Below are 13,771 nucleotides of genomic sequence, written 5' to 3'. Positions count from 1 at the left end.
TGCCATATCTTCTGTCAGAACAAAGTTTGGTTCTACATCTTTGAATTAGTTTTGATGATAATAAATACATAATTTTAATAAGAACATCTCTGCTCCCTAATCAATTATTTGTGTTACAGAAGATCTGAAGCAATTAACAGTGAGTTTTTCATAAAGTAGAAGGCTGCATTGAAGGAAGCTTATAAGAAAAAGATACTCTGAATATCATTTTATCTCCCACATTGATTCAACATTGTGAAGGACATCTTATCTTTGAGCAAACAAAATTCACACCATTTTAAATTGAGATTTAAATGTAGAGTTCGTGCTCACATAATACATTCTAAATGATTTAGGCACTCAAGAAAACAATTCTTATAAAACATCTACATGCAATTCAATTTAATTGTTAAAGCATGGAAGAAAATGTCTCATACACAGAACAACACATCTATATTACGAGCACATAATAATAATACAAATCACATATATCTATATATATTTTTCTGCATAGAACTTATAAATTATATGCTGATATCTTAACAAATAATAGACTTTAACTGATACAACGATCATGTGATGAATGACTGTCTCTTTAGGAACAGATCAAGCTTTTGAAATTGAATTAATCAACTTGTTACTAAAATCCCAAAGTTTTCTTCCTAAAATTCCATTTGAAGCAAATGCACTTGGTTGAAACTCATTACAATCCAAAAAGTACTTCCCAGTTACTCCTTTCAAGCTAGGATGCAATGCAACATAGCATGTTGTTGCAGCTCCCTGCAATTTCAGAATCAACAAAAAAGCAATGCCACAGTTATTGCAGTTGCAGAGCTTCATTTAAAGTCTAGTACTATAAGAAGAAAGTAAAATAAATACCTGTGGGACATTCTTCCATATGTAAAACGTGAACATCTTCAAGAAACCTGCTTATAAAAATTGCATTATTGCCTTAGACTTTATACAAATAAATAAGAAAAAGAACAACTAACTGTTATTCATTTTAAATGTTAATTTGTACGAATATTTTAGTATAGTTGACATACTCATAAGTAAAGTAGAGTGCCTCATAAGAGGAGTCATAATGACTCCTGGGTGTACTGAGTTGGCTGTGATGTTGACACCTTCTTCCTGTCAATACTTCAAGTTGTTATTTAATGCAAAAATTTTGGTTACCACTAAGAAAAGGCTCTTAACATCAATTAAAGAAGCTTTTTGGAGACAGACATAATAGACATAACATAACAACTAATCTTGATTACTACAACGATCTCTCACCAACACTTATCTATTAGTTATTTCAGTCATTTACCTTCAAGCGGCGAGAAAGTTCGTTTGCGTGTAATATGTTCGCTAACTTGGATTGTCCATAAGCCTTCTTGTCCGAGTAACTGAAATTTTCTTGAGAAGAAAAAATGAGAGTCTATAACTACATGTGTATGTCTCATTCATGAAATTTATGTACATACCCAATTTGATCATTGATGTCATCCAATCTGATGCCTTCTTCGTAGGTATAGGTATGAGCAATCGATGAGAGGTTTATGATTCTTCCCTCTATTCCGGTTGTTTTTGCAGTTTGTTTCATTTTGTCAAGTAGAAGATTTGTCAACAGAAAATGACCTAAGAAAAATGACACCAATTAGTCTACACAATATTTGTGGCTATTCAATTTTTTTTTTCGACATCTTGGTATTCGGCCTTTAGACAGACAAATCCAAAGATATCAATCCCACCGTTCACTTACAGGGTCTCGAGTGACAACTCAATATATGCATGATTGTTAAGAATTTACATACTTACCAAGATGATTTGTTGCAAATTGCATCTCAATTCCATCTTGTGTTAGTTGGAAGGGACAAAACATCACTCCAGCATTGTTTCTGAAAACCAAAAGCCAATCATAAGATACCGAGTTCAAATTTAAATTGCAGTACGTGTTGATTTCGAAGATTGAAGATGATGAACATACATTAAGATGTTGAGAGGAAGATCAAGAGCTAGGAAATTTTCCACAAACAATCTAACAGACTTCACTGAACAAAGATCAAGCTTCATTATATCAACTCGAGCAGATTCGTTGCCTTGCAGTATAATCTGTTTAGCCTCCTTTGCGGATTCCATGTTTCTTGCTGCAATGATGACATGCGCCTTTCGAAGACTCAATACTCTTGCTGTCTCCAAGCCTATACCACTTGCTCCTCCTGCATTTTTTCAGTACTCCGAAATACATTAGTTATTCAATATATATAAAAAAAATAATTATAAATATGACCAGAGGGAGTTTATAGTTAAAAAAACTACGAACAAAAGAATAAGTGAAAACACTCGATCACAAAAACAGAAACTTACGGACAAGGAGTACCTCAACAAACAAACAAAAAAGGAAAAATAAGACAAAGAGTGTCTCTCATACCTAAAATAAAGTTCTAAAAAAAGCCACATGCATGAAAAATTTGAGTGTGAGAAATTCATCAGAATCATGTTTAAGGCTAAAAAAAGAAAAAATGTTACATGTATCACGAATAAATATTTTCATGACATTATGTAACAAAGTCAAAAAGAACAAGAGATGTTCATTAAGAATGCATTGAAAAGAACCAACCTGTGATAATTGCAGTGAGGTTTCTAGCGTCAATTCCTTCTGTAACCTGTTCTGCAGTTGTAGAGGATCCAAATCCGCTTGGTCCAGACATTCCGGTAACCAATGAGAAAATACCCACCATTTTGATTTTGAATACGGCACGCAAATCAAGAAAACAATGAAATTAATATGAGAGCTCAAATCAAGAAGAAGAAGGAGTGGTTTGATGTGTTCATATGCATGTTATGGAAATGTATTTATTTATATATATGCAAAAGAGGTAAAATATTGAATTGATAGAAGACGAAATGAGGAAGGTATAGCATGGGGTTAGGGAAGAAAAGTGTGAATAGTTTTGAAGGTAGCAGGTAGTGAATTCCCTTTATTTGGAGAAAAGATTAATGGGTGCATTAAATTGTGACGGGTGAAATGCTGTTAATAACCTCAACGACCTAACTACTCAACTACTAATATTTGTAATAACCATGAACCATGTTTGTTGCAAGTTGGTTTAATTAGTGGAATGGAGACCACGTGAATGAACTCCATTTTCCATACGTTTCTTAATGCGATGTAACTAACTAACAATCATGCTTTTCGGCATGTTAAGACCGTTTATAATGGAGAGGCGAGTCTATAAGTGGGTCTATAAGTATAAAGTAGGGGCTTAGCTCTTTTGAAATAATAGTTTTGGAAACTAGTTTTGTTTTTTAGTTTTATAAAGTAAAAAACTACAATTAGTTAAAGTTGTTTTTGGCTTTTTAATTTCTCTTTTTCTGATTGGAAAAAAGGTAAACCAATTGAATTTATGATTATTAGTTTATCAAACAAGTTTTTAATTTTTTGTTTTTCAATTTTTTGAATTTATAAATTTAAAAACAAGTTTTAAAGAAAAGATTGTTTGATTTTTTTTGGTTTAATGAACCACTTCCGATCCATATAGTGAACCGTCTATTCTGATTTTCCAACAAAAATTAAACTTGAATAGTATCCGAACCATTCATCCTTATTGTAAGCTCTTTTTCTACTAGAGCCCAAATACTTAATTGATTGTTTGATTTAGTTTTATAAACTATCTTTTAATTTTTAACATTTAAAAATAATAGAACTTGTTTGATGATCAAGTTTTACAAAAACTATTTTTAAAAACTAACATTTATCTATGAATTTGAATTAAAAAAACTAAAATAAATTTAAAAGATTTGACTTTTACTCTTAAAGATTGAAAGAAAGAAAAAAAGAAAGTAACTTGAAAGAGTTTCGTTTGATTCCTCGTCTATGTATCACTAACTAATTATAGAATCAAACAAATCTATTTAATTTTAATATTTGTTTCCAAAAATTTTATTCTTCTCTATTCTCTTTTTCTTACTTTCAGTTCACTGCATCTTCAGCCACCTCTATAAAACCCCCACCACCATGGATCATTACTAGCAATTACATTAGTGTAGATTAATAAAAACTCTCCTTTGTTATTCAATTTTCATGAAACAATAACCCAAAACTGGTTTTAGTTTTTCAGTTTTTCAGGCTTGGGATGAATTATGATCCTTATTTTGCAAACAATTAAAGACTAAATAAAAATATATAAAATAAAAAATAAATAAAATTGCAACCACAGTAAAAAAGAATACGGTAAGAACTAACATTAAAAAAGAAGTATGTGATATTCAAGTTAAACTAATGCTAGTTTAATTTATTTTTCAAGTCAAAATAAGAAGCACTTAATATTCAAGTATGAAATTAATTTTGATACATAAACTACCCATTATAAGAGAATTGAGGTGGTTTGACACCAATCTGAAATAAATAAGGGATACAGCAGGTTAAAATATGTGTTATCATATATTTTTCTATTTCATAGGAACATTTAGATGAATTTAATAAAATGTGTGTTCTCATATATTTTTTTTATTTCATAGGAACATTTAGATGAATTTAATAGTGTATAAAAGTGATTCACCAATAAACCTCTTATTTGTTGGCTCATTTTATATGCCACCAGAAAAATAATAAACAATGTTAGCTTTAATAATGAGAATTTGTAATATTTTACCATTTTAATATTTTTTAAATAAATCATATCGTTTTATGAAAACATATGTGTAAAAATCACAAATAAATTCGTAAATAAAATTTTCCTGTTTACGAGCTAGAATTATTGATAAACTGGTGAGGTGGACTCTCAGCACGTTGGAAAAAGTCTCTGATGCAACAACACAAGGGTGGACCTGCAATGTTACCACTTCAACACCCAAGTCAGTTAATGAATCCAAAAAAGGTAGAGTAAATTATGGTGAAAATCATAACTCAGATTTCACGTATATATGATGATGTATAGATATGCTAGGTGGTTGGAGAAATCCCTTTCTTTTCCCACGAGGACCATGGGAAATCGTCTGATTATAATAATGTGAGTATCCTTCATAACTAGACTGCCTTGAACCTTTGTGACTGACTTGGATGATCTCAGAGTGGCAATTGGGTCCTTCCTCTATCGGGTCTGTGACCGACCTAGAATAGTTATCTTTAAGGCTTGTGATTGCATAGTGAATGAGAAGTCTTTGCAGACAAATGGGTCGACTATATTACATGGGAAATGGGAAAGGTTTATGAGTCAGTACGAGGAGCTTAGGAGACTGGTGCATTCAACTTTAGTCTCATCATTGAGACATTTCACGGGACCTTTCTAATACGTGGCCCTAGGTTTCTAGGCTAGGGCGCAACATTTTCCTTTAGGATGTTCGAGTGCACTCAAGTATTGTTTGTATTCTTTAGGTGAATCTTAACTGCTTTTTTCGTCGTCCCATTTTCTTCCCCTGGATCGTTTATTTAATCATTTATTTTACTAAATAAATCTTATTCATCTTTCAAACATACTTCAGCTCTTTGTGCAAGGTAAGAGTTTCCTTTTTCCATGCAAACTAAGACCTTCATCTGTAAGCTCCATTGACCTTTAGTTTCGTCATCTTCTCTCCCCGTTTAGATTATTCATTTCGCGATTTATTGTCCTCCAAATTTTTTCGCTTCTAAGCTTTTTTTATTCATTATTTTCAGGTACCATTTCTAGTCACATTTCTTATATTTTGTTACTTTTGTTTTTCGGTATTTGTCATGGCCAACATAGAAAATGTACCTGGGAATACGCTAAACTTCCCCCGTGGGGGTGATTCTTTACATCCACTAGAATAAAACATGCTCATATGCCAAACATTGATCCTTTAAAGGTTAACTAACTTAACACATGCCTCATCATGCTTACTGGTAGTTCTGGGTCTTGTGAGGGCTCTGTAAGAGATGGTGATGAATCCTCTAGTGCTTCTAATAATGAGAGTACTAATGAGTCCCGTAAAGAGGGAAAGTGGGTGGACTATGGTAGTCCCATTGTAAGAGATGTAGATGTTGTCTCGTCTTCCTCTATTCAGCTTGTTGTAGATTCAAATTCTGCCAAAGTTTCATGTGATGAGTGGAGGAATTGTTATTTCACTAGGTCCTTTAAAGCAATGAGTGATCGAGACCCTAGTGGTGTAGAGATTAGGGATCACAATAATTTTCGACGACACTCTCAATTGTATGACATGCATTATCTTTTTTCATGATAGTTGGGCGAACATGGTTTGATGAGGGTGTGAAGGTATTGTAAAGTTGGTTGATGTTGAGCAGTACTGTATGTGGATCCCATATTAATGGGACAGTGTCCTTTTTTGGTAGAACGAATGTGGATATGTACTTTGACTCGTTTGTCTTCCACGTTGATTCAGGAAAAAGGATTTTGCAACTCTTTTAATAAGTGTTCCATCCCTTTTACAAGTGCATAGTTTCTTGGCTAAAATTCAGGCTACCCTTCCACAAGTTTGAGTAAGGGGTTCTAAGACATGAGAGAATATCCTCTTCTCAAAGGCACCGGGTAGTTTAGGCTTTCATCAAAATATTCTAGTATTGGCGTGAATATCGAAATCAAGAACCCTCTCTGACCCTCTTCTTCAATATCTTCATTGTGATGTGCACCTCCGCATACACTTATTGGGGAGAAGGTTTGATCTCGCTGCGCCAACCAATTAGAATTTTTAATTTTCAATTCATTATAAATTTAAAAACAAGTTTTAAAAAAAGGCTTTTTTGATTTAATTTTATAAATTGTTTATTAATTTTTAATATTAAAAAATAATATAACAATTTTTTAAATTTTTATACAATTATTTTTGAAAAATATCATTTATTTATGAGTTTTGAAAACTAAAAAAGCAAAAAAAAAATTTAGAAATTTTGGTTTTTAATTTTGAAAGTTGGAAAGAGAGAAAAAAAAAAAGAGTATGGTGACTTTTAAGGTGAGAGCTTCATTTGAACCGAAACCTATGTACAACTAACTCTAACCATAGTGTTAAACAAGCCTATTTAATTTTAATATTTATTATTACACCAGATTTTAATTTTTTTCTATCTCTTTATTCCATAATTAATATCCCTTTCTCCGTGCACATGTTTATTTGCCTTAATTTCTACATTTTCTTATTCTTCTTTGTTTTCTCTGTTTACTTTAAGTCTCACTACATCTCCCACCATCACTACTACTCGTCACCACCCTCTGTAACACCACCACCACCGTTGATCATCATTAACAATTACAATAGTGTCGATTACATCATACAAATTCATGTTTGTTATTCAACTTTTCTCAAACAACAACCCAAAACTAAGGTTTTTTGTTTTCACGCTTGAGATGGACCATGATTCCTCATTATGCAGAAATTGTTGGGCAACTTGTATCACAAGTTATTTGATAAATGATGATAAATTAAGAGAAAATTAGAATGATCGGGGGAAAAGAGTTTACTAAAATATGTTGTTATTTCAATTACAACGAGGGGTGATATTTATAGACACACTAGTCATCCAAATCACATTTAAAACAACCTCTCTAAAAACAGTCTGATATATTCACCCAGGTATATCCTTAAAACAATATACCCACCCAGGTATATCCTTAAAACAATTTATCTAACCACAACTGATATACCTGCCCGGATATATCTTTAAAATGAACTAAGTTAACCACAATACCTTTCCTAATTCAAATTTTTCATGCTTCTTATGACACCCTAATTTTCTCCCGCGTTATTATAACTAAAACAAGAGTAATATAAAACATTCACATAATTAGGATATCACATTTTCAACAGAAACCTGCTCATATCATAGGACATGTAACACATACAATTTTTCTAGCCTTGTCTATTTGGTATATGTGTGATTATCTTTTAATTTTACATGATGTAGTTTGATCCATTTGAAAGAAAAAAAAACGCAATGACATCATCTTTAACAGAGTCAAAAAATCAGCGAAAGATGCGGAGGAAAATATTTTCTTTACTTGAAAATAATTTCTAAGTGGACGAGAAATAAACTCTTGCACCTTCACTGAGTAGCATCAATACCATATCCTCTACCTACACCGATATGTTCTTGCTCCGAAATGTTCTGGGTAAGGTTTGACATAGTTTTTTTTTAATACTTTTGATGGAATATGATATATTATTAATGGTGAGCTTGGTAGTTTGAGATCTAACCTTTTTGCTAAAGAGGTGGCTCTTTAGTAGCTTGAGTCTTAATTGATGAGACCTGTTAATAAGTAGTGTGTGATTGGTTGGTTTTTGTTGTTTATTGTTAGTTTGTTGTTTCCTTTTGCTTGTAAGTTGTCTTTTGCCACTTCTTGTACTTTATATTTATCTTTGCTGTATTTTGGTGATTTTTTAATACATTACTACTCATCACATGGCATTATTTATTTTCTTACATAGGATTGTTTGGTATCGTGTAGAAATAATTATGGTCATTGAGTTTAGTGGGGGCACTGAACAAGCTAAGAGAAAGAAGTCAAGTATATTAAAAATTTAAAATGTCTTACTTAGATTCATAGTACCAAAGCAGTTTTTAATACTTCCCGAGCCATTCCTAGTAAATGAAAGATCGGTTGGATTTAATTTATATATAAAGAAAGCACTAGTTAGATCTATACAAATAAATTTAATAATTAGCATGCATGAGCATGATACACATATTAAATATCTAACTTTTAAGTGTTTGCATTTTAAGATTTAGCCGTCACTTTTCTTCTTTTTCCTTCCTCTCTCTCAAAGAGGGGTGATTTAGGATCAATTTTGATCCAAAATCACCCCTCCAAATCGTTTTTGTTTATCTATTACTTAAATAAGTGATTTTCACACCTTTTCTTTTTGTCTTTTTTGTGATTTTGTGGGTCATCGTTTGTTTTGATTTCCCATATTTCTGTGGTGTATTTTGATTTTTCGTCTTTGTGCGGGTATTTTGTTTTTCCGTTTTTGTGCGGTGTTCATTTGTTTCAGGTTGAAAGATTAGTTTCGATCTAGTGCAGATTCAATCAATGACTTTGGTGCCGTACAAGCTACAGATCCGGAAGCATGAATATTTCGGACATCTCAATACAGTCAATACATTAATATTTGTAGGCATATGCAATTTGCCGTTTTATGCTATTAACATGGATGCTGTGGATTTGTTCGCAGATTCATCCTTTTTATTTTTGGCGATTTTGAATTTGTATTGCAACGATATACTCTATCGATTTGAATGAATGAATATCATTTATTTTCTGTCAAAAAAAAAAGTGTTTGCAACGGAATCCTTATTTAACTAGCATTTCAGATTTTTCTAAACTATTCTCTTATTTTTTTAAAATTTATGCAACATAATATGTATTTTAAACTAGAGTAAAGTTTAATTGTGTTCTTCACAATTTACTAGGTACCCATTAGTTACTCATAAAAAAATATTAAACAAATTAATATTCACATAATTTTGCTAATTATTAATGAATACGATACTATCAAATTCATATCTGTGTCTTAAAAAAAACTAATTATCCGTTTATTTTACTTGTGAATATTCATTAAACGATCCAACTTGTATTCGTGACGAGTTTTACCGCAATTACTCATGAGTATAGTTTTTTTTTTTTGCCATCCCTAACCGCACATTAAAGGGTAGCAAACAGACATGTATGTTTTAGACTATGTATGTTATGTTTAGACTCGTCTTGAAAAATCCAAAAAAAAAAAAAAAAGAGTATGACAAACATAGATGAGAGTCTAAAATTTTGACTCATTCCGCATTACACTCAATTTTTTAAGTAGAAATGTTAATGTTAATATCTAAAAGTTCGCATGAAAAATAAAACAGTAAAAAAGAACATAGCAGACATATTAAAAAATACGGACTTAAATTTTTGACTCACCCCCGCACTAAATGTCGCGCTCATTTTGCCACCCTAAGCATATGCATATGCGGGACTAGGAGTGGGAATAGGCGAGGCCGGCCTACATGGATCTATAGCCTAACTTACTTAAGGTCAAGTCAGGCCAGACCTATTTAATAAAGAGGTGAGATTTAGGCTTTTTTAAAAGCCTATTTTATTAAATAGGTTAGGCTTTGGCTATTAAAAAAGTCTATGAAGCATCATAGGCCAACCTATATTTTCATATATATTAGAGATATGTTAAATAGTTTGGCCCATGTATGAATATATATTAGAAAAAACGCTAAATAGGGTAGTCTATGTATGCATATATATAGAACAAAAGATAAATAGGTCATCATATATGTGCATATATAGGCCGATCTATAAGGCTTCTTAAGTAATATGGATTAACTAAAATTTTTAATGAGATACATGCTTTTAATAGGCTTTTTTGTCAGGGCAGACTTTTAAAAATGTCAGGTCATGCCAAAAAACTGAACCTATGATAGGCCATAGACCAGACTTATGCCTTTTAAGTTTATCGTAGGCCAGACTCATACTTTTTAAAGCCTAGCCTAACCTTATGTTAGACACCGGAGAGTTGAGCTCTATTGATAATACTCTCCTTTATTTTACCAGCCTGTTAAATAAATTTGTATTATTAATGATATTTAACCACTTACCACAAATTTGTATTATAAATTTTCAACTTTTTAATACTTCAATTTTTATATCTATCTTACATCATTTAATTTTTATCTACTAAAACATCTACACTAAACATCTATCTAATATTTAAAAATATTAAATTTTTCTTTTGTCCTATTATTATTTTGTACAATTTGAATAAATGAGTGCGAAATTTTGGACTAAAGTTTAATTTTTAATAATTTTTTTATATATTGTCATGATATATGTTAATATTTATAAATGAACAGTATCATTTTTACCTTCTATTTATTTTAACAATTATAAATTTGTAAAAGTAATTTTTTGTGTTCAATATTTTTTTTTTACCAAAGCAAACTTAACTTTTTTCATTAATTAAAATAGAATCAATACAATGAGGTATACAATTAACATAACTACGTCAAGGCCAAGAATTGGCCGCCTTTGTTAAACAATGAGCAACCATATTCGCTTGACGCTTAACAAACTCTACCTCAAAGTTTGGAAAATAAAGTAACAACTTAATAGAACGAATGATAAAACTGAACTCGGACCCTCCTATGGAATTGGAATGGATAGCTTGCACCACTTGTTATGAATTGCTCGCAAAAACAACATGATCAAGATGGAGGGCTAAAGCTCCTTGATAGCTTCCTTCAAAGCCAAAGCCTCCGCTTCTAGGATTGAAGAAGAACCCACATCCCAAGTGACACCCGTATTAATAAAATTCCCCAAATCATCCCGAATCCACTAACCTCTATTAGTAGTTCCACGATTGCGGTTAAAACCCGCGTTGACTTTACACTTGAACCAACCAGGAGGGGGGATCCATTGATGATTGTGAAGGGGGGTCGTCTCTCTATCTTGAGAATTTTGAGCCAACCACCACTCTTGCCACTTATGAAAAGCTAACCACCCAAGTCTCAATGCCTCCTCCTTTTCATTGTTCCAAATGAAATCATTCCTATTATGCCATAAAATCTCTATCATCATAGCAAAGCGCCCAGCTACCTTCCTATCCTCCTTACTACACAAATTAAGAATGAGAGATCTAATGTTATTAGAAAGATGAAGAAGAGGTGCAACAGTGTCATACAAACCTGCTTCCTTCCAACAAGAGTTAGTTTCCGAACACCCAAAGAATACATGACAACCATCCTCTTCCGCCACCCTGCAAAACTGACATGTAAGTGGACAAGGGACATGATGATGACTTAGCCGAACCCGAGAAGGCAGAAAACCTGAAAAAATTCGCCAAAGAAGATGTTTCGCTCGAGGAGGAGCAAGAATATACCACAATCCAATCCATTTAACCTCATTAGTCTCCGGAATAAGAAGCTTATATCTATTTTTCCAAACACGGTACCCTGACCGAACACTATATTGTCCGTCCTTTTCATCCTTCCAAACCAATCGATCAACGGTAACGTCCTCAATTAGCGGAACATAAGTAATAGCTTCCGCTCATACACAATCAAACAGCTCTCGAATCAACCTCATATTCCATTGTTTAACATTAGGTAACAACAAATCTTTGACAACCAAATTATAAGTACCTTGTTACTGAGGCCCATTCACACAACCCACGGCTCTCCCCCGAATCCAAGGTTCGTGCATAACCTTTATCTAGCTGCCATCACCTATACTCCACCTACAACCAAGCATAAGAATTTCTCTGGCTTTCCAAATACTCCTCCATACAAAACTAGGATTATATCCGAGATTAGCTTCAAAGAAAGATATTTTAGGGAAATACCTTGCTTTGAAGAATCTGGACACTAACGCTTGCGGGTGATTCATGATAAACCATCCTTGTTTTGCAACCATTGCCATATTGAAAGCTCTAAAGTCTATGAAACCAGGACCCCTTTCCTTCTTAGAATAGGTTAACCCATCCCACGCCATCCACTGAATACCCTTATTATTAGACCCACCACACCACCAAAATGCATTCAACATTTTCTCAATATCATTGATCACCGCATCAGGCAGAATAAATATACTCATAACATAAGCCGGGATAGCTTGGAGAACCGACTTAATCATCACTTCTTTACCATCTTTCGACAAGGACCGACCTTTCCAAGAGTTAATCCTTTGCCAAATACGATCTTTGATGAATGCGAAAGTAGCCTTTTTACTCCTCCCTATTATAGAGGGCAGCCCCAAATACTTCCCTGTACCTAGAACATGACGGACTCCCATGATATTAGCTAAATCCTCTTGGGCAGACAAACTAAGATTCCAACTAAAGAAGACCTCAGATTTATTCATATTGATCTCCTGACCGGAAGCCTTAGCATAAATATCAAGAATCTCCATAAGGTGAGATACTTCCTCCATGTTGGCCCTGCAAAACAAAAAACAATCGTCAGCGAAAAGCAGATGCGACACACTAGGTGCCCCTCTACAAACTTGGATACCATGGATATCCCCCTTAGCCACAACCCTCTTGATGAGGGTCGAAAAACCTTCAGATATGAGAATAAAGAGATAAGGTGACAGCCTTGCCTGAGTCCTCTTCCTGGTACAATAGTTCCAACTTTATTCGAATTAACTAGAACAGAATAGTGCACCGACGTAACGCACATCATAATCCAATGAATCCATTTCTCAGAAAAACCCATCTTCAACATCATGCCTCTAAGAAATCCCCAATCCACCCTATCATAAGCTTTAATTATGTCGATCTTAAGGGCTAATTGAGCTCTCCTACCTTGTGTTTTTCTCTTGATAGAATGAATAATCTCGATTGCTATCATGGCATTGTGTAAAATGGATCGGCCCTCCACAAATGCAGATTGTTCCTCCGAGATACAATTATCTAATAACGGCTTCAGTCTATTCGCCAGAGCATTAGCCATTATTTTATAAATGACATTACATAGAGATATGGGACGAAAATCCTGCATTCTGTTGGGTTGAACACACTTAGGAATCAAACAAATATTCGTATCATTCGGAGAGTCTGGAAGGTAGCCTCGTTCAAGCCACAAAGACGCTGCCTCAAAAATATCGTTCCCACATACCTCCCAAAAATGTTGATAAAAACAAGGATTAAACCCATCTGGCCCTGGTGATTTATCCAAGTGCATGTCCACCAACGCCGCATGCAACTCAGATTTAGAAAGAGGGGATGTGAGTTTGATGTTTTCTTCCATTGATACGCACTGGGAAATACCACTCAACACCGGTTCAAATCCCTTGTTGTTGCTACCGGTGAATAGATGCTCAAAGTAACTCCTTGCAACTTCACCTAACCCTTG

The 13,771-nt window shown here is 33.4% G+C and overlaps 1 protein-coding gene across 1 annotated transcript; it reads right to left on the bottom strand.

The window, feature by feature from the left end:
* Positions 1–396: 396 nt before the first annotated feature.
* On the bottom strand, positions 397–3,130 carry LOC131619695 (short-chain dehydrogenase TIC 32 B, chloroplastic-like). The gene is made up of 8 exons (XM_058890768.1): positions 2,585–3,130; positions 1,952–2,183; positions 1,783–1,862; positions 1,449–1,602; positions 1,292–1,370; positions 1,026–1,110; positions 859–905; positions 397–759 (listed from the first exon to the last, which is right to left on the bottom strand). Exons 1-8 carry the CDS (start codon positions 2,703–2,705, stop codon positions 586–588), a joined length of 972 nt encoding a protein of 323 aa, XP_058746751.1. The 5' UTR covers positions 2,706–3,130; the 3' UTR covers positions 397–585.
* Positions 3,131–13,771: the final 10,641 nt, after the last annotated feature.

Source organism: Vicia villosa, linkage group LG1 (genome assembly GCF_029867415.1).
Source record: "Vicia villosa cultivar HV-30 ecotype Madison, WI linkage group LG1, Vvil1.0, whole genome shotgun sequence".
Taxonomy (NCBI): domain Eukaryota; kingdom Viridiplantae; phylum Streptophyta; class Magnoliopsida; order Fabales; family Fabaceae; genus Vicia; species Vicia villosa.
Note: the sequence above shows the minus strand (reverse complement) of the source record. Positions and strands in the feature narration are given on the sequence as shown.

Excerpts from the sequence above, each read along its gene's own strand:
- LOC131619695 (XM_058890768.1), bottom strand. The coding sequence starts at position 2,705 with ATGGTGGGTATTTTCTCATTGGTTACCGGAATGTCTGGACCAAGCGGA. Across the intron at positions 1,603-1,782 it reads ATTTGCAACAAATCATCTTG|GTCATTTTCTGTTGACAAAT; the intron begins GTAAGTATGTAA and ends CATTTTTCTTAG. Across the intron at positions 1,111-1,291 it reads AACTTTCTCGCCGCTTGAAG|GAAGAAGGTGTCAACATCAC; the intron begins GTAAATGACTGA and ends AAGTATTGACAG.